General features: G+C 43.8%; 1 protein-coding gene across 2 annotated transcripts in view; it reads left to right on the forward strand.

Moving 5' to 3' along the window:
* The window catches only part of LOC126195159 (uncharacterized transmembrane protein DDB_G0289901-like), a 114,008-nt gene extending 92,854 nt beyond the window's left edge, over positions 1-21,154 (forward strand). For both annotated transcript variants that reach the window (XM_049933666.1, XM_049933667.1), the window contains exons 2-3: positions 3,249-3,551; positions 19,049-21,154. In XM_049933666.1, coding sequence (XP_049789623.1) covers positions 3,284-3,551; positions 19,049-19,164 — 384 coding nt within the window. In that variant the 5' untranslated portion in view covers positions 3,249-3,283 and the 3' untranslated portion in view covers positions 19,165-21,154. The remainder of the gene's footprint in view (positions 1-3,248; positions 3,552-19,048) is intronic.
* Positions 21,155-22,171: the final 1,017 nt, after the last annotated feature.

Here is a 22,171-nt window from a genome sequence, read left to right on the forward strand (position 1 = left end):
GGCTCTCTCCTAACCAACACACGGCCATCACTGGCACCGAGGCAGAACTAGCCTTCATCAGAAAAGACAACAGCTCTCCAGCCTGCCCTCCAGTGAGCCCCTGTTTGGCACCACTGTATCCACAAATGGCGGCGCATTGGGATCAGTGGAATGCACGCTACGGGGCGTATGACTCCGAGCTGTCCTTGAAGTAACCGATTTTTAACAGTTCCTTGTGTGACTGTGGTGTCAACAGCTGCTCAGATTGTTGCTCCAGATGCAGTACGATGTGCCAGAGCCATACGCCGAACACGATGATCTTCTCTCTCGGTAGTGCCACGTCACCGTTTGGGCCCAGTGTTACTGCGACCGTACAATTCCGGGACCACCGCTGCAAGTAATCATGTACACTTCTACATTCAAGCCAGTTCTTTGTGCAATATCGCAGAAGCCCTATTACACGACCTGGTTCAAACTCAGATCTTGATAATTGCGTCTTTGTCGCCTTAAGGGGCTCCGGAACGCCCTATACTTGCAATGTTAAAATAACGCTTATAAATTACATCTTTCCTCACAAAGTATTTGAGGTAGGAAGTTGAACTTTTTACAGATTAATTATTGGAATATGGGCTACAACTTAACACAGGGATTTTACAAAATTTTAGTTCAGTTATTAAAGATGATTTTTTTTCAATTGTAATGAAAATTCACAACATTTTTTTGCAATTTTTTATTTATATATTCAAAAATATACAGTTTTTTGGAAAAAGGCTGTGTTACATTATGCAGAAGGTACTGTGTAACATTTACTGAAAGTCTGAAACAAGTATGTTTGGAAGATCCTTAGAAAACATGTAATTAGTATGAGAAAATAAAAGTTTTGGGAATCGAGCGACAAAGATTGGATTAACTTTTTAGTGCATTCCAGGTCCATAGGATGGATTATCTTCATCCTCTTCAAACTCCTCCTCCAGCTTCCTCTTGTTCCTCCTCCTGTTTACTCTTGCTTGTATTTCTAGACTCTTTACAGCCCTGTCTGCAGCCCGAAGGCGTTCCTTGTCTAAAGCAGTCATCGCTCATACCGTGTTAGAACCTATCTTCATTCCCATATTTCTAAATACCTTGCACCTTACAATGTTGCCATCATTGAAAGTCGCAACAGCATCATACACACCAAAGTGAAGTGTTTCTATTCCAACAAATACAGTCTTGAGGATTCTCGACCATATAACACTATTTACACTTTCATTGGGGTTTTGAGTTTTTCCCTGAATACACTTTTTCAACAGTTCAGGTGCTGCTAAGTCTCTGAAAATAGGTTTTATCACCTCCATTATTGCATGAGGCAGACTATGCTTATGAGTGTACACTTCACCAGTTAGCAAACCTTTGTTATATTTACACCAACTGTCTTCTTCTTTGGGACACAAGCTATGTTGGGGATTTTCATCGTCTTTATTGTTTACAGTAATAACACATACCTTTGGCTTTCCAACATTTCTCCTTTTCTTAAAAGCCTTCAGAGGATTTCTAATAACTTTACTTTTACTCATTATTATACTTCAACAAAACAGAGACTCAAGAAACAGAATTAATTACGAATATTTTCGAGATAACGACAGAGTAAATAAACATGAAACAATCGACAATCACACCAGCGATATATATTGAACCATCACAGGTTAGCCACAACACATACTTTATCTCACATCACTAAAATGTACCTGATGAACACGGACGTTAATAATACCATCATTTGACAGCAGTTTAACAGCGCCACAGTGGGTCACGCCCATGTAGAACACATTTCAAAAAAAATTAAAAATAGTTGTAGTCTTCGGAATTGAATAAATTATATATCTATTAAAAGGTAATAGTCTGCAGATTCAGAAAACGCAAAAGAGTAAAAATTGAACTTTTCATGATTTTGAGCCTTTCCGGAGCCCCTCAAAGGCATTCTTGACTAACATCGACTCATCCTGTCCAATCTCAAAGGTATTTAAAGCAGACCTCATTTGTGTCCTCATTGAGGGCGTATGTTGCAAGTGCTACTCTTGATGGTTCAAATGGCTCTAAGCACTATGGAACTTAACATCTGAGGTCATCAGTCCCCTAGACTTAGAACTACTTAAGCCTAACTAACCATAGGACATCACACACATCCATGCCTGAGGCAGGATTCGAACCTGCGACCATAGCAGCAGCGCGGTTCCGGACTGAAGCGCCTAGAACCGCTCGGTCACACGGCCGGCACTACTCTTGATATCAAGAGGTTGATACAGGAGAGAAATTCATGGTGGGCCGCACCAAGCCAGTCAGAAGACTGAAGGTGGCGCTACTACTCTTATGCGACTGGTGAGAAATTTGAACATACATCATCTTCCCGATGTAGAAACATGCCTACCAATTTTCGTTTGTGTTGCACAATCCCTCCTTGGTGCTGCTCTGTTTTCCATCAATGTACGTACATACAGACAAACGAAAGTTTAATTTTTTTTCTGGTATAATGGACAGCGTTGCCGCAGAAATGTATTAAAATAAGTATAGTGCCGGCCGGTATAGTGGTGCGGTTGTAGGGGCTTCAGTCTGGAACCGCGCGACCGCTACGGTCGCAGGTTCGAATTCTGGCTCGGCCATGGATATGTGTGGTGTCCTTAGGTCAGTTAGGTTTAAGCAGTTCTAAGTTCTAGCGGACTGATGACCTCAGATGTTAAGTGACATAGTCTTCAGAGCCATTTGAACCAATAGATATAGTTCTACGGATTCGACGAAGATCTTCAGGAGGGTTTTCTGTTTATCAGGTGACTCTGGAACTGGAAATACCCTCACAAATACCTCCACTCGGGAACCCCACTTCCAGGCTTGACTGAAACATAGTTCTACAACGTCCCGGCCAGCTCTCATGTATCGGGAATCAGAGACTTAAAAACAAAGTTTGCTTTTTCTGTATTCTGTTTGCGAATTTTGAATGGGAAGGTAAATTGTACTCGCACACGAAGTGCCATCGACAGCACACTTTTCTTTGCTTCTGAATGTAGTCGTAGAATCATTTTATGGCGTTGTGGATCCTTTCCACACAAAAAAACCACCTTTTTTGTTGTTGTTGTTGTTGCCTTCAGTCCTGAGACTCGTTTGGTGCAGCTCTCCATGCTTCTATATCCTGTGCAAGCTTCTTCATCTCCCAGTACTTACTGCAGCCTACATCCTTCTGAATCTGCTTAGTATGTTCATCTCTTGGTCTCTTAGACTATGTTTTCTGCCTTTTTCAGGTTATTGCTGAGATCACTTTGCAGTCAGCAGCTCGATGAGTGACGGTTGTGACAGTGGCGGTGGGGACACCGGCGGAGGTTGCGACAGTGGGGGTGGCTTCTCCGGAGGCGGAGACTCCTCCTGGAGCGGTGGGGGCGGCGGTGGAGACCATGGCAGCAGCGACAGCCACCACCACTCATCCAGCCACTGGGACAGTGGCAACCACACGTCCAGCCACTGGGGCAGCGACAACAAGACCGAGTCCAGCACTGACAACAACGATTGGTGGAAGTCGTATGGGGCTGGAGCCGGAGCTGACACAGGTGAACTGAGCTGTCTAATGCGACCACGGGCAGGGCGGAGTGGGAGCCACGTGGAAAGCGACCGCATCCCACGTGACCTGTGGTCGCTGCTCCACTAGACTGCGGCTGCTAAATACAGAGGGGTCCAAAAAAATGTATCCACTGTTTGAAAGTCCATAACTGGCAAACTAATTGACGAAGTTGTCTCATCTTTGGTAGTGTAATAGTCTGTAGTTCCTGCAATCGCCACACAAGCGTTGTATTGCGTTGTTTTGTTTTGTCAGATGACACACGCCAGAGAGTCAGTGTTTTGTTCTTAGTTGTACCTAGCCGGCCGGCCGGTGCGGCCGAGCGGTTCTAGGCGCTTCAGTCTGGAACCGCGCGACCACTACGGTCGCAGGTTCGAATCCTGCCTCGGGTATGGAAGTGTGTGTTGTCCTTAAGTTAGTTAGGTTTAAGTAGTTCACATCTGAGGTCATCAGTCCCCTAGACTTAGAAGTCCCATAGTGCTCAGAGCCAGTTGAACCATTTTTTTGCACCTAGTTACTCGAGTAAACATGGCTGGCGCAAGGCTTACATTCGATGAAAGGAAGTCAGTTTTGAAGTGGTATTTTAAGTACGAAAACATTAATGAGATTGAACGGCAATGGTGAAATGAGTATCAAACAGAGCCACCGATACGTTTAACTATTCGTCGCATTCGAGACAAATATGAAGCCGAAGGCTGTATTAAAGATTTACACAAACAACGATCTGGACGACCTGTAACGGTAACAAGTCCAGCTAACTCCCGTCGTGTGTTACAACAATTCACTCGCTCACGACAGAAGTCTGTGAGACAGTGTGCCCGTGAAATTGGGGTGAGTTGCTCAAGTGTTCGGCGAATTTTGAAGACAGCAAAGTGGAAGTGCCACATCCCACGATTGCTACACGCAATGAACGAGGACGACCCAGATCGTAGAATGGAGTACTGCGAGTGGTTTACTAACATGGTGCGCAAGGATGAAGAGTTTATGATTGTGTGGTCTGATGAGGCACAGTTCAAACTCAGTGGTACAGTAAATCGCCACAAATGCCTCTACTGGGCCGCCGAAAATCCGAACGTCCATGTAGACAAAGCCGTGAATTTGCCAGGAGTAAATGTGTGGTGTGGGTTGTCTTACCGGGGTTTGATTGGGGCATTCTTCTTTGACGACACAGTTACCGGTGGGGTGTACCTTCAGAAGCTTCAGACATCCATTTTACCTGCCATCCGAGACTTTATGGAGACGGAAGAGTTTACTTTACACAAGATGGTGCCCCAGCCCACTACCAAAAGCGTGTTAGGGCGTATCTGAACGAAAATCTTCCAGGAAGATGGATAGGCTGTAGAGGTGCTGTGGAGTATCCACCACGTTCCCCAGACCTAACTCCTCTGGACTTTTACCTGTGGGGACCACTAAAGGACGTTGTTTGTCGACAAAAGCCACGCACATTGGATGAATTTCGAGAAGCCATCGTATATTCATGTGCAAATATCCAACTGAACATGTTGCAGTCAGTAGTTCGTGCTGCAGTTCAGCGGCAATGTTTGTGTGTGGATGTTAATGGTGACCATTTCGAACACATACAGTGATATCTTTAAGTTACCCTTTCACCAAAAATGAGTCAATTAGTTTGCAAGTTATGGACTTTTAAACAGTGGATACATTTTTGTGGACCCCTCTGTATTACCTGTATAGTTAAAAGTTCCTGCACACTCCACGCTCAGTGGATATACTACAACCCCCTATGTATCGCTCACACAGAGATCATGAGGATAAGATCAGAATAATTATTGCACGCACAGAGGTATTCAAACAATCATTCTTCCCGCGCTCCATACATGAATGGACCAGGAAGAAACCCTAATAACTCGTACAATGGGACGTATCCTCTGCCATGCACCTCACGGTGGTTTGCAGACTACGTGGCAGATGCAAATGTAGATGTAGATGCGACAAATCCTTGGCCAGATGAATTGTGTTCATATTGATGAGGTGCCTTGGAATGTGTAAAAAAGAACCATTCATATGGTGTGCTGGACGCTATGAAAATTATTGGTTTCCATGTTTCTATGACGTTTATCACTCTCGCTGATGTGAGACCACATCTGTGGTATAAAATAATGGAAACAGTCCAAATAAAGGGTATTTGAAACTCATTTTTGTCCTAATAATTTAATTCGTTATGTTTTCTTAACAACATTTATTTTCAGTCGATTATTAAGAATTTATATTTGCAATGAATACTGGAATTCTGCGTACGGTACGTAATTAGAAACAAGAACACGTGAATTTTTCATAACAATGATGCTTAGATATGTGACAGTTAGCATAAATTTGATGAATTTTACATTTAAAAGATGAAGCTGTTCCAAAGGGAACGAAAAAAAGAACGATCGAAGTGAGATTTGAACCATCGATCCACAGAATGTATCATAACGCTACTGGTTCAGCTACGAATCCTTAACTGTAGTAAATGCAGTTGCTTGGGAAGCTTCAAAGCCGATATCTTCTGTAAACTTGAGAAAAACAATGAGAACTTCCACGGGAGCACGAAGCAGCGTCAACCATTTTCATACAGCGCGACACTCAGAACACAACAGAACAGAGACTGTGACTGTAAACGATTCTTGAAATAAAAACCACGTAGCTAACGCATGATCTAGAAAAACTTTAATGGCTGTTAATACATTATAATATCTTAAGTTTCATTTAGCTTTACTCAGTAATAAGATGTCTAATACATAAGTTGGACCTACTTACAACAGCGTAACAATATGGCTAATGGTTCAAGTGGCTCTGAGCACTATGGGACTTAACTTCTAAGGTCATCAGTCCCCTAGAACTTAGAACTACTTAAACCTAACTAACCTAAGGACATCACACACATCCATGCCCGAGGCAGGATTCGAACCTGCGACCGTAGCGGCCACACGGTTCCAGACTGTAGCGCCTTTAACCGCGTAACAATACCAGTGTACCTGTACTACGGCTGCTGATCAATCATCACGTTTGTGTTCGTTTATGTTATGTTGATTCTTATAATGAACAATGCATAATTCAAAACAGTGTATTGTGTATTGGAGTATTTACATGTAAAAATTACAGATCCAGCATACCTGTGTGTTCACCAACGTGCGTTTCTCGCAGACCTATTCATCTCCGTGTCCTCCATGACATTTTGCGGACCATCTGAGGATTTACGATTCCAAAGGCTTTTTCGATGCTTCAGAAATTTGATACGCAAATGGTGTCGTCTCATACTGGCCCCAAAATATAGGAATCTGAAATATACGAATGACTGAAAATGAGGCTCTCCTTCTATGCTCTCAACCTAATCCTCATCAGACTCGGTGCCTGATGTAGTCTATTTTCCTGCGCTCGGCGCCTGTTGCCTGTGCTAATTGTCTTGCAGAGGTGCGGTCTGTTTACTATGTGGCGATCGGAAAGAGAAGTGCAGAGGGTGCTTAAATATTCGAGCATCGGACCGCGAGGAAGGTCTATTCGACATGGAAGTTAAACTGTACCTTACACTATCCTCCAGGGCGCTGAAATTCCCGTCATTTCATCTTTCAATTAGCGAGCTCAATTTGTTACCCCACCCAATCACGTTGTGTAATCACGCCTCCCAGCCTTCGTACAGGGTGAAAATTTACGAACTTGCAGCGGCTGACGTGTAACTTGGAAACTCCCCCTTCACTACCTGGTATAGCATCTTTGGAAAGAACGCACACCAAGTTTCATCCATATTGGTCTATTTCTTTGTGTTTGGCATTCGTGTGAATCAAGGAAGTCGAGTGATTGTCAAAAAATGGACGAAGAAGAATTTTGTGTGGTGATTAAACATTATGAAAGGCAAAACGCCTCAGGAGACTAAAGAGAAGCTTGATAAACATTACGATGACTCTGCACCTTCGATTAGAACAGTTTATAAGTGGTTTCAAAATTTTCGGAGTGGCCATATGGGCACAAGTGATGCTGAACGTTCTGGACGCCCTGTGGAGATTACGACTCCAGAAGTCAATGATAAAATCCATGACATGGTGATGGATAACGAAAGAGTTAAGGTGTATGAGGTTGCTAGTGCTGTGGGCATCTCGATTCAACGGGTACATAATATTTAGCATAAACATTTGGACATGAGAAAGCTGTCCGCAAGATGGGTTCCGCGATTGCTCGCGCTTGACCAAAAACGGAATCGTGTGAAGTGTTGCAAGGATGGTTCGTAGCTGTTCAGGAAGAATCCGCAGGACTTTAAGCGTCGTTTCGTCACTGTGGATGGAACATGGATACATTTCTATACTCCTCAGACCAAACAACAATCTAAATAATGGGTTACCAAGGGAGAATCTGCACCAAAAAAGGCGAAGACCAGTCCTTCGGCCGGAAAGGTTATGGCGACTGTCTTTTGGGATTCGCTAGGGATAATCTTCATTACTATCTGGAAAAGGGTAAAACTGTTACAGGTGCAAATTATTCATTGTTATTGGACGGTTTGAAAACCGAGCTGCAAGAAAAACGCCGGTGATTGGACCGCAAAAAAGTGGCCCTCTTGCTATCTGTTAGACTTTAGACTGGATAGCCTTTTCTGAACACTTAAATCTGTTAAGTTTCACATACAGGTTGCAGGTGAAGCGTCCTCTCTTATTTTGAGCACCTGGTCGCGAAGAATTATAGATCTTTTGTACAATTCTTCATTAGTCGTGTACCGAGGTTAAGTCACATGGAACTAAATCATTCCCCATATTGAGCTGTCTGGTGAGGTAAGGTCTGAACATCGTGTTGGTCGTCTCAGTGGGTGTAGAGGCTCTTATGAACACGCTCCATCCCGCAGCCTAAAAATTGTCCATTAAGGAACTCACGCACATGTTTTGTGAAGTTTACTGAAGCTCAGTCTTGTTGTAATCATATGTGATCCGTGACTTCCTTGTCTTTGAGCTAAGGCATTAACCACGTTTGCATTTCCAAATAAGAATTACCATTCACATACCCGTAAAAAAATATGGTCAGAAAGGGTGTTACGACTACATCCAAGCCCATATAATAACATGAAATGAGTTATTTCGCAACGTAACACGACACACACTATCCTATTGTGACTAAATGTGAGTGTACATAGAAAGTGACGAATACACTTCATGCCCTGAAATTTGCCACCAGAAAGTGAATGTGAGCCAAGTATAACAGAAACTGACGATTTCACTAACGATAGGAGATGGCAAACTTACTCAAGGCGCAACAAAAGGGGAGAATTACTTGAAAGTGACACAATTAAATTTGAACACGTTCGTGACACAGTTAACTATACACAACACGACCACCAAGTGCTATAAATCGGAGCTCCGAGTGTTATAAATCGCACCTTATAAGTCAGATTTCTTCAGAGAGAAAAGCCTTTGCCATCTGTAAAATAATTTGCCTAATAAACCATAAATATTTAGCCTGTGTGGTGAACCCAATGGTCCACGTAGTCTCAGCAGCAAGAAATCTCTGAATAACTGCATCCTCTTTAACTTTACAAAATTTTATAAAACGAGAAACTCTCTAACGGGAAACGCATGTACATTGTAATCTTCAGTTCAGCTCCAAGCAAAGGCAATAAGCACACCACTCCTTCAAAGTGTATGAGAATCCTAACTTACAGCCAACTAAAGCACACCACCTCTTGAAAGTATATGAGAATCCTAACATGGAGCCAACTATATGTGGCTGAAATTGGTCTGAAATTGGTAATACGAGGAAAAGGCATGAATTAATAAATTTGTGAAATCTAATTGCAATAAATAAACAGTATAATATACCAGTAGATCAATAATTCAACTTCGTCATGGTGGCGACGAATAATTATCGACTAAGAATAGTTAACATCTTTTCTAACAACAACTCTGATCACCAAAGACATAATGTCACAAAGCGTGTGGAACCTTGGCAATGAGTGGAAAAATACTATTAAGTCACTTGAGTTTACAGAGTCCTAAAACGGCGAGGGAATCCGGTCACCGTTTGTTCTGAATGGAGTAAAATGCGAACGCAGACAAAATATTTTGCAAAAACACGCGAACCGGTGTCTTTACCTAACGTGATGCCTACCGTAATTTCTAGTCATATGAAGGCAATCACAATGCTTGCGGCTGGCTGTAATCTCACCATAATACCGATCCTTGGTGGTCGAAAGTCTTCATTTGCTCTCTAGATAAATGTCTGCGAAACTACTCGCTACAGCGTGCTGCACCGGACGACGAGCAGAATAGCATGACAGGACAGAATCGAATTCTACCGTCTAGCGTTCCCATTGGCTCAGATGACTCTAAGCACTATGGGACTTAACATCTGAGGTCATCAATCCCCTAGACTTAGAACTACTTAAACCTAACTAACCTAAGGAGCAACAGCGCGGTTCCGGACTGAAGCACCTAGAACCGCTCGGCCACAGCTGCCAGCTGCTGGGGAGAGATTCGCCGATTATTGTGTATGTAAACTGACGAGCGAGCAGTTCTGGAGGTGGGGTAACTGACCTTTACCCAGGAGAAAGTCAAAACAGTCATACAGGATGACTAGCAGAGCAAGGCAGTGTGCGGAGATTTACGTAGACTCTCTTCATACATATGTGTAGTCTCATTAGTAACTAATTTCTGTATTCCAGTTAGGGTTAACACTGTGGTGTCACAGACAGACACCACACTTGCTAGGTGATAGCTTAAATCGGCCGCGGTCCCTTAGTACATGTCGGACCCGCGTGTCGCCACTGTGTGATCGCAGACCGAGCGCCACCACAAGGCAGGTCTCGAGAGACTTACTAGAACTCGCCCCAGTTGTACGGACGACATAGCTAGCGACTAGACGTACGAAGCCTTCCTCTCATTTGCCGAGAGACAGAATAGCCTTCAGCTAAGTCCATGGCTACGACCTAGCAAGGCGCAGTTATCCATATCTGGAGAGAGTCTCACTTGTATTCACCATAGAGATGTACAAGAAGAAATTAAAGATAAGTATATGAGAAGCTCCGTTCTTTTCTTTATAGCTTTTACCACATATCCTGTTTCAGATTTAACGCAAGACGGCGTGAGTTGACGCGTGCCCTATCGGCTACTTCATTGTGGACTGGCTGCTCTTGTCAGTCCACAACAAACACATTTTGTGGAAAATAAATACTTCCTAGATGCGTCTGTGTACAACGCATGTTGTGGAAAATAAACACTCTCGATGTGTGTCTGCACAGTGAAACACTAATGATTTGCAAGGCGTGCTGCGGAAGAGTCGTTATGATTTTGAAATAGCGTGTAGTAGTTTCCTGTGATAGTGATGTAGAGAGAGTAGGGACATAGTTTCTCACTCTTCATTTTGCAGACACACAAATGAAAGAAGTTAGTCACCTCATTCTGGCGATCTCCCTTCCCTCACATTTCTACCCTCCACCGCCACTCCTTTCCAACACTAGCAGTCACAGCCCAAGAACACAATTTATAGCTCAGTGGGAGGGGTATTGTACAGACACTTAACTCTTGAATTGTCGTGCGGGTGTCACCCAGCGATTTTCTTTCTGTTATGTTGTTGCCTGTACGGATTTTCCACAGATGTGAATTTGTAAAGCTTCGAGTTCCACTTTAAAGGTCAGTATTTCGCTATTGATGTTTGAACGTGGCTATTGTTAGGGAGTGTAAAAATACGTTTATCCACATTGTGTGCTATTGTTGTCAATTATCACTAACACAACAATTGGTGTTACCACTTCCGCTTCTATGTCAATAGCTAAGTTATATATTTTTCAGATTTTTATTCAGTAAAAATGGAGATAAAGCCATGAAAATAACTACTTTCCTAACCAATAATGCATAGGAACTTACAAAGCCCCTGATATAAAGGAGATATCGAGCACCACAGGTACCTAAGATCAGGAGGCATGGCCTTGCATTGCATGGAACGGAGAAGACTGTAAACATGACACAAGAGTTTGATATAATAGTGCTTCCGTCCAAGATCAAAGCAGGATATGAAATTATCACAGTCCGGCTGTGTATTCTGAACCTAATGCACTGCTACTAGTATCGTCACCCAGCCAAATGAGCGAGCTGTACAAGAAATCCGGATAAAGGAAAAAGTGTCCTACCCAGTAGCTCGTAAGTTACTGGCTAGTTGCAAACCATGCATTCTCCCACCTGGCACATATAGTTCTTTTCTTGTTATCTCTCTCTCCATGAAGGACATGGCCACACAGACATGCCACCTCAAATTCATCTCTGAGGTCGTGAAGTCGCCCAGTGTCAAGGTAGCATCTTCATCCCCCGTCCAGCTGTGCAACAAGCCGTCAAACTCTGGCCTCAAGGGCCGAAACCACCAGCTACACAACCAGTAGGCCGGTAAGGACAGAAGGAGTACTCCCTTGAAGACTTCCTGTGTCCCTCCAGCCAAACAACACTCGAGTCATCCCCTAACCGGTAAGGCTCGAAGAAGTCCACCAAAGGCAAACGGTCTTCTCATTCGCCAACTCGAAGATCCCCTTTGACAGTGTCGCCACATTATACCTTAGCCCGGCCGGCCTCCATGTCGGCTGTTCGCACCACCAACCGTTTTTCAGCGTTGGATTCCACAGAACAACAGCACAAGCAAGCCAATGTGTCCGTGCACCCCATGGAGCAGGATCTTCCTGCTTCTGTGCCCTGTAGTAGCGACTCTTCACCGGCTGTCACTCAGCAGCCGCTGATGTGATACCCCTACACCTCTTCCACATCATAACTCTCTTCCAATGGAACTTTCATGGCCTGCGGTCCCACAAAGGGGGTTTATGGCTGCTTTTAGCATTGCAGCGTCCCCTTGTAAACAGGAAATTTGAGGTCGTTGGTCCGTAGGCTTATGCACTACTTAATCTAACTTAAACTAACTTAAACTAACTTATGCTAAGGACAACACACTCACCCATGCTCGAGGGTGGACTCAAATCTCTGATGGGAGATGTCTGAGACCGCACGTCTACCCCGCACTGCCATCCCCTTGTACTCTGCCTTCAGAAAACGAAATTGCGCCCTCACGACCACTTTGCACTTTCACATTTCCTACTGATTCGTTTTGACCGTCCCCCTGAGGTCGGCTTTCCGTCTCTGGGGGGCATCATGCTGCTCATACGGGATGACAATCATAGTCAACCCATCTCCCTGACTACCCGTTTTCTAGCTGTTTCAATTCGCCTTTTCCTTCCCCACCTGACTTTTTCCCTGTGTACCATCTATGTCCATCATTCAGTGTCACCAGGGCGGACTTCTTTCAGCTTATTGGGTAGCTACCCCCCCCCCCCCCCCCAATTTTACTGCTCGGTGACTTTAATATGCATCATCCCCTTTGCAGTTTCCCAGGACCTGACAGAGAGGTGCCCTCTTGGTTAACCTTCTTAACCAACCTAACATCTTCTGCCTTAACACTGGAGACCCTACTTCCCTTTCCGACTCCTTGCACATCTATTCCCATTTGGACTTATCCTTCTGCACTGCCCAGCTTGCCCATCGTCTTGAGTGGTCCGTTCTTTCTGACACATACTCGAGCCACGATTTCCCATGTGCTAACAGTTTGCTGACTCCTACCCCATCTGTGTGCACGCCCAAATGGCAGCTTACTAAGGCTCACTGGCAGCTTTACTCTTCCCTGGCTACCTTTGACGAACAAGATTTCCCCACTTGTGATGACCAGGTGGAATATCTCACAAACCTTATTCTTACTGCTGCAGAACGTTCCATTCCTCACACTTCCTCTTTACCACGTCGTGTCCCAGTCCCTTGGTGGACTGACGCATGCCACGACACAGTTCGCTCACGGAGACATGCTCTCCACGTTTTTAACCGTCATCCTACGATGGCGAAGTGCATTCATTATAAACAGATGCTTGCAAAGCGTCGTCACGTTCCACGGGACAGCAAAAAAGCTAGCTGGATTTCATTCACTAGTTTTTTTAACAGTTCCACCCCTTCCTCTGTCGTATGGATCAACCTCTGACAGCTCTATGGGACCAAGATCCGTTCGCCAATTTCCGGCCTGACAGTAGCAGAGTCGTCGTGTACCCTACTGCTATCTCCAACACATTGGGCCGACATTTTGCGGAAGTTTCGAGCTCTTCCCACTATCGCCCTGTCTTCCTCCATCGGAAACGAGTGGAGGAGGCTCAGGCTATACCCTTCTCTTCTCTGAATCGTGAGTGCTACAATGCCGCCTTTACTATGAGGGAGCTAGATCATGCTCTCAGTCCATCCCAATCCTCCGCCCCAGGGCCAGACGCCATCCACATTCAAATGTTGCAGCATCTTTCTCTTGTGGGCAAGCACTTTCTGTTTAATAAATACAACCACATCTGGACAGAGGTCACATTTCCCGGACAATCCACTGTCATACCCATACCTAAGCCCGGTAAGGATTAAAACGTTCCTTCTAGCTACCGCCCCATCTCTTTTACCAGCTGCGTTTGCAAGATGATGGAACGTATGATTCATGCCCAGCTGGTATGGTGGCTCGAGTCTCGCAATTTACTGACGAATGCACAGTGTGGATGTCGCGTGCAGCGTTCTGCAGTTGGCCATCTCGTTACTTTTTCCACCCATGTCATGAATGGTTTCCTGCGGAAATCCCAGACTGTAGCCATGTTTTCGATTTGGAGAAAGCCTACAACACCTGCTGGAGAACTGGTATCCTCCATACTCTTTACACGGGGGGCTTCTGTGGGCGCCTGCCGTGTTTCCTTCAGGCATTTTTAAAAGACCGAGTTTTCAAGGTGCGCGTGGGTTCTGCCTTGTCGGACACCTTTATCCAGGAAAACGGTGAACGTCAGGGTTCCGTCCTGAGCGTCGTCCTCTTTGCTATCACCATAAACCCTATAACAACCTATCTCCCGCTGGGCATCTCCAGCTCCCTTTTTGTTGACAATTTTGCCATCTATTGCAGTTCTCCACGGACCTGTCTCACTGAGCGGCGTCTTCAGCGATGTATTGATCGTCTTCACTCCTGGGGCACCGACAATGGCTTTCGCTTTTCCACTGACAAAACCGTCTGTATGAATTTCTGGCGACGTAATTGGTTTCTCGCACCATCTTTACATCTTGTGCCGTTGCCCTTCCACTCGTTGAAACTAAAAAATTCCTGGGGTTCATACTCGACAGGAAACTCTCTTGGTGCTCCCATGTGTCTTACCTGGCAGCCCACTGTACGCAGTTCCTCAATGTCCTACGTGTCCTCAATGGTACTTCATTGGGTGCCGATCGAACCACCTTCCTCCGTTTGTACCGGTCCCTTGTCAATTCGAAACTCGACTATGGGTGCTTTGTTTATGTGTCTGCACGTCCATCCATCTTACACTGTCTCAACACTACCACCATCATGGCATCTGTTTGGCCATGGGCACCTTTTACACTAGCCTGGTTGAGAGTCTGTTTGCTGAAGCTGCTGAACAACCACTGGATGTGGTGCACCATGAGGGGATTCGGTTGGCCACTGGGGCGTTCAGAACGAGCCCCATACCGAGCCTCTGTGCAGAGGCAGGTGAACCGCCACTTCACCTCCGGCGGCGTCTACTAATGGTGCGCCAGGCCTATCAAACATTATCCACACCGTACACATCTGCATACCACACTGTTGCTCGGCCTCCACTGGAAAGGCTTTTTCGCAACCGGCAACGAGCAACAAGGCCCTATGGGATTCGTGCAAAGGATTGCATTTTAGAGATGGTTGTGGCCGGTTTTAATGTTTCACGTCGAGGTTGGAACAGATATCCATCTTGGCTCCTCCAGAGGCCCACACTGATTTTAGATTTGGCAAATTTTAAGAAAGACAGTACATCAGATTTTACTTTCAAATCTTAGTTTTTTAACATTTTAGATAGGCATCATGATTTTACAGTGGTCTACACTGATGGATCCCAACAGGGGGATTTTCTTGGCTGCTCAGTCGTGTTCCCCGACCGTGTCATCAGGATTCGCCTTCCCCAGGAATACACTGTTTTTTCCGCAGAACTTCACGCGGTCCTGAAGGCATTGGAGCAGATACGGTTTACTCAGGGCAAACACTTCCTACTTTGCTCTGACTCACTGAGCGCATTACAGTCACTGCAGAACCTGTACCCAGCGGAGAAGTTGGAACAGCTGATTTACGACCAACTGTACATCCTCCAACGACAGCGCAAGCAAGTGTCCTTTTGCTGGGTGCCAGGGCATGTGGGCATACGGGGAAATGAACAAGCTGATAGAGCTGCCAAGGACGCCTGCAGATTACCGGAGGTGACACAATGTTCCATTCCTTTGCAAGGCGTCGTTTCTGTGCTGCGGCGGAAGTATATGCAATTGTGGGAGGAGGAATGGCTGGCGGTGAGGGAAAATAAGCTGCGGTTGGTGAAACCCACCATCCAGCCTTGGTGTTCCTCCTGCCGGTCACCTAGGCGTGACGAAGTGACCCTTATACGTCTTCGCATAGGGCACTGTCCTCTTGCGCATAAGTTTTTACTACGGCGAGAGGAACCTCCGCTGTGTGATGCCTGTGGCGTACGAATCACTGTACGCCACATTTTAGTTGAGTGTGATTTATATCGTTCTGTCAGGGCGGAAGTTAATATTAGTGGGGATCTGCCCTCGATTTTAGCCGATGACGAGGCGAGTGTCAAGAAAGTTTTAAGGTACTGTGATGTTTCTGGGCTTCAGCCTAAAATTTTAGGTTGGAATTTTTAGTGTGTTGCCGAGTGGCTGACCACTCCTTTTTATTCTTGTAATAGGCCTGTTCCAAACATGTGCTATGTGTTTCATTTTGCCTATGTAGACTGTCACCTTTAATTTTAGTCTTATTTTTGCACTTGCTGCATTTTAGTGGCACTCGTCCGTTGTTGTTTCCGTTCGGGCGCTAAAGACTACACTGTTGAGCGCCCATAACACCATATCCATCCATCCATCCATCAACACTACCACCATCATGGCATCTGTTTGGCCATGGGCACCTTTTACACTAGCCCGGTTGATAGTCTGTTTGCTGAAGCTACTGAACAACCACTCTCCTACTGCTGTGGCTTTCTTCTCAGCAGGTATACATGCTGTTTGTCTGCCATGCATGGCCACCCATCCTATGCCTCCTTCTTTGATGATTCCTTTGATAGCCAGTATCGGGTGCGTCCCGCTTCTCTGTTACCTCTTGGAGCCCGTTTTCGACACTTGTTACAGCAGCTTAACTTCACACTACCTGCACCTTTCCTGGTGGGTGTGAACCCTTCATCACCTTGGCTTCGTGGAGCGGCCCATGTTAACCTTGGCCTTCATTCGCTTCCCAAGGACACCACTCCAGCCTCAGTCTATCGCCTTCAGTTTCATGACCTTCACATGGAACTTCGCGACAGTACCTTTGCATACACTGATGGCTCTCATACTGACATGGGTTCGGGTGTGCCTTCGTCGTTGGCACCCGTGTCTTTCTATATTGGCTTCCAGCACGCTGCTCATTATCTACAGTGAGTTCTTCGCCCTGTATCAGGCCACGGAGTACATCTGGCGACACAGACTTTTCCATTGTGTCCTCTGCTCAGACTCATTCAGTGCCCTTCATAGACTATGTGCGCTGTACATCGCCCATCCCTTAGTGCAGCGGGTCCAGGAAAATTGCACTTGCTCACTCTTGGTGGAGCCTGTGTGATTTTTCTGTGGGTGGTCATGTCAGTCTGCCAGGAAACGACGCTGCTGACGTTGCTGCCAAGTCTGTAGTCCACTTACCTCAGCCCACGAGTTCCTATATTCCCTCTAACGATCTCTGTGTTGCCATCTGTCAGGAGGTGGTGTCCCTTTGGCATTGCCAATGGTCCTCGCTTCACGGGAATAAACTCTGGCTTATTAAGCCTCTCCCAGTGGCTACTACGACCTCCTCTCGGCCCTCCCGCCATGAGGAAGTCATTTTAAGTAGGCTGCATATTGGCCGCTGCCTTTTTAGCCATTGTCATTTGATAAGTGGCGCTACAGCGCAACTTTGTACACATAGCGCCCAAGTTTTAACCGTCCGCCACTTCCTGGTGGACTACCCATTTTTTAACCGTTTACGTTCCCGCTTGGGTTTGCCGTCTGAGTTATCAGCCGTTTTAGCAAATTTCGCGCGGGCTGTCAACCACGTTTTACTTTTTATCCGCCACAGAAATATGGCGAGGGCCATTTAATTTTTAGTCTTGATCCTCCGTTTCCGTATGGTGTCTTTTGTTAGCCCTTTTCCACAAGCCTATTTTTAGCTGTCTTCTATTTATGTCAGTGGGACCGACGTACAGTCATTTTTCAACTACTCACTGTCTTCATATTCTATAGTCTTGACTTGGGCGTGTATGACTCCAGTGGTTTTTTGCGCCCTAAAGTAAAAGAAAAACCAAAAACAAAAGCCACAAGAGGAAAGAAAGGGCAAAAGAGGAAGGTGTTACGAGTTTGGTCGGGCATGGGGTAAATAAATCAGGAAATGGTATGTTAGGTGTGATAAATGGACATGCCCTGATCAGTTGAAGGGTGTTTGTTTCAAATGTTTGGACATTGTGGACTGATATAATATATGTGTCAAAAAGTAATTTTCGGAATACTGATTTAATTGTTGTATTACTGAGCTCGTATAAAGGTTCAGTAACTACACTTCTTATTCATTTTTACTGCAATGTAAGTTCATTATTGTCTGTTTTCATTAAAATAGGTTATTTGTGGATATTATGATACATATAGCATATTCATGTGTCGATTTGAGTAATAAATTGAATTATGGATTTATATATTCAATTTTGTTTTCTTAGTTGTTAAAATAACGTTGTAAACAGTGGTGGGTGACACCCACACAACCAATAATGTAGCAGAAATTCACGTGACTACTGGATGGTTAATATTTAGTCTTAATACTTCATTTAACTGTAAACATTAATTTGTACCATTAAATGACAAATTTCAATATTATGCGATTTTTCCATTCCCTGCAATGTAGAAACTATTAGTCCTATTAGTCCTAGGAAAAAATGGGTAAGGCCTTTCTTGTAGATAATTTAATGTAGTTTAATTTTGTACTAGGAAATATTTTCGATAGAAGTTGCTGTTTTCGAAATATTAAAGAAAAACATGAAGTGATCTTGAAACGCCACCCCCCTTGCCCCCAAAGTGAGATTTTCAGTATGTTGTTCATGACACTCGTCCTACCACTGTACAAAAATTGCGAGTACACGATTTTGACCCATATTCGCCCTTTTTTACTCTTGTTGACTGTACTACCTCGCGCCCTCTCTCGAACTACTCCCAAATCATGGCCAGCTGAATTCTACCCAAGATCGCGAACCAGCCCGCGAGCAATATATCGATTCAAGTGCCATGGCTCAGCAGCCCTCTCAGGAGGCGACAGTCTAATTATAACCACCCTGTATCCATTCTATGCATAATTAGACGTTTGAAGCTTGTTGTAGTGAAAAGTTTCCAGTTTTAATGAGTGGCTCCAGTGCACATCTAAGTAGCAGCACTTCAACATCTGTTCTTCTGTTGTCAGGAACTGCTGACAACGCGAACTGGTCGAGCACCACCAACTACAACGATGACAGCAGCCAACGCAAGCGTGATAATCGTAGGGGAGGGGGAGGCGGTGACTGCTGCAACCTGTTGTAGCAGCAGCAGCAGCAGTCTCAACCCCACTGGTCAGCAGCGCCGAAGGATGTCATCAGCGCTAACCAACTCCTGTTCTTGGGAGTTTTGATTTTGCCACATCGAGACATGGAATATGTCCGTTTATAAACTTTCGTCTCCGATTAGGGAGGCAGAACAATTTTATACAAATATTTCGTCTGTGGACGGTCGAATTAACATAGAACATGCGTAGCATTTGTCTAGGCTTGGGAATTCAAATTAACTACACCAAAAACAAAGGACCAAATTATTTTAATAAAGAAGAGCTGGTGGTCACCAGATTAATAGAAATGAGTTGTTTTGTATTCAGAATCACTTAATCCATCCATTCAGCTATTAGACTTCTTCAATAGCAATGTCACTTTCTACAAGCAAGTAGTTTAACTTGCTGCAGACCAGGCACTAATCACCATCCTTGGTCAGCTCAGACTGACTTCCTCATTCTGTTAAGACTTGCTCTGTGCCTGTACTGATTAAGATTTGTGTCTGTGATTGCAAAGTTAGCTGAGTGGCTGCCAAGTAACCTGCTACAGTCATAGTCTATATTTCTGTTTCTTCGTAAGGGTAAGTGCTGTGTTCATTTATGCTGTAACCAACAAAAATGTGTACAGTGATTTGTGGAACTTATGAAGTAAGCCATATTTCATGCTAGCTTTTAGTGGTAATCTACGCTGTCAAAGTTTTCTGTCCTTACTGTAGTTTGTCACTTGGCTTCATTCAGAACAAAAAAAAGTTCATTTAAGCGCAGATCATCAGTGTTAACAGTCGATGGTATACATCAGTCTGTGCACTGTTCACATGCTGGTAAATCTGTTGGTGGGAACGTTAAATTTTGTATGACATTAAAGCTGCTGGAGGCTCATAACTGACAGAACAATTAGTCTGTTTCAGTTTTCGTCTGGCGTTTTTGTGCTTTGTCTTTGCACAGGGATGTGCGTCTACTGTCTACTGCGATCAGTCTCAAAGAAAGAACAATCCTTTCTGTCATCACCATATGTAATAATTCCAAGTTTCCTAGTAGCTTGTCAGATATTACCATTTCGAAGGAACTAGACCAGACATGATAATTATGAAATTAGGAAGTTTAATTCCTTGTATGAAACTAAAAAAAATGCGCTTTGATCCTGCTGTGGTCCACTCTGAAATATTAATTTTTTTGTGAGAAAATTAGCTGTAGTTATACAATTATTTTAATGACCAATGTGTTTCAATTCTTTTGAAGAAAGAAAGTTGTCTGGAGTCATCAATATAGCGAAATTTTGACCCTTTCGTTCAACAGCAACATGAACTAGTTACGACACAATATTTCTGAAGCATGACACTGGCAGTATTTTTCTCATAATTAGATTATTTTCACTTTACTTTGTAGCTATAATGTGATTTGTATGAAATCATGTAATTCTTGCCGAAGTACCAGTCCAAGAAAGTGAGTATGATAATGGTGTGGAAGCTCCAGGTGACTGTACACTTATTTCAGGAAGTTTATCTTTAGCTGTCGTGGTACCTGTGGCTTTTCATAACCTCAGCAAACTATTTTGCTTTTATTGTCATAGATTATCGATAGATGTTTGATCTAATCACTGTGAAAGTAATGTTGTAAGACAAGAAAAAGTGCAATTTTTTTCTTGGAATGCTGGCTAACGGTCTTCTTCCATATGTTATTGTTTCTTCATGTATTTTGGTCTTTGCATTTATGTATTTTTTGTGTATCTAACAGTATTCTTTTACATGTACTACATGATATCTTCGTGAATGCTCATCTTTCATGCACTAAATTCATGTAATGTGTCAATTTGCATCAGCAGCTGAGCGAATGTACGCAGTATGTCACTCGCTTGTAGCTGGAATATGTATATCAGTATCAGTGTTTGACGAAATTGTTCAACCCAATGCACCTTCAATGTATGAATTTGCAATGATTTATTATAAATGTTCTAATTGGCAATGTCAAAATAAAACAATATACAAATGATTTTTATTCTGAATCAAAGTTAGGTTCTGCACTGTCTTTATATCCTGCTGAATTTACCTTCATCCTGCTGTCGGGAGTTCGGAAAAAGAGGTAACCAGTATAAGCCAACGTCTGTCAGTGCCTATGCTTGTTATTAGTTTGCATTTCACTTATCTTTGGCTAATGCACAACCACAGAATGTGCATTATTTTAAAGTCATATACTCTGGTTTACACTTTATGTGCTTTAACGAAATAAATTGATGCAACTATTAAACTACCATCTGAAATACTGTTCTCTGAATTAGACTTCATTAGATAATGAAAGGCGGCTCTTACTGTTTATTAAACGATTTGTTCTGAACATCATGAGCTGCATTTGAAATATTTACATGCCAAATCAGTATTTGGGTGTATACCCATCATCAGTGGAGTCTGATACAGAGTGACAGACAACTCTATGTACATTAATTTCTACAGCCTGACAACTGTACACATAATAGCAGAAACGCAAGTCTACTTACATCATGTATCTGTATAGCAGTGGCATACGTGCCAGTTATAAATTTTAGGATATTCAGCTTGATGTGCATCTAGAAAGCTAAGAACCGTATTTATACCTAGAACCCAGTTACAACAATATAAATGTTAATATGATAGGTTATGAATTTCATCCTACCTCATAGTACACAGATTATCATGTATGCTAATGCAGTCAAATCGTACAGTGGTAATTTCTGATCACATGTAAGATAAGTATCATATAATGTAAACATGGAACTGACAGATCAAAGAATCTATGTTGTTGTTGTTGTTGTAGTCTTCAGTCCTGAGACTGGTTTGATGCAGCTCTCCATGCTTCTCTATCCTGTGCAAGCTTCGTCACCTCCCAGTATGTGCTGCAGCCTACATCCTTCTGAATCTGCTTGGTGTATTCATCTCTTGGTCACCCTCTACGATTTTTATCCTCCACGCTGCCCTGCAATACTAAATTGGTGATCCCTCGATGTCTCAGAACATGTCCTACCAACCGATCCCT

The sequence above is a fragment of the Schistocerca nitens genome, chromosome 7 (assembly GCF_023898315.1).
Source record: "Schistocerca nitens isolate TAMUIC-IGC-003100 chromosome 7, iqSchNite1.1, whole genome shotgun sequence".
Classification (NCBI taxonomy): Eukaryota; Metazoa; Arthropoda; class Insecta; order Orthoptera; family Acrididae; genus Schistocerca; species Schistocerca nitens.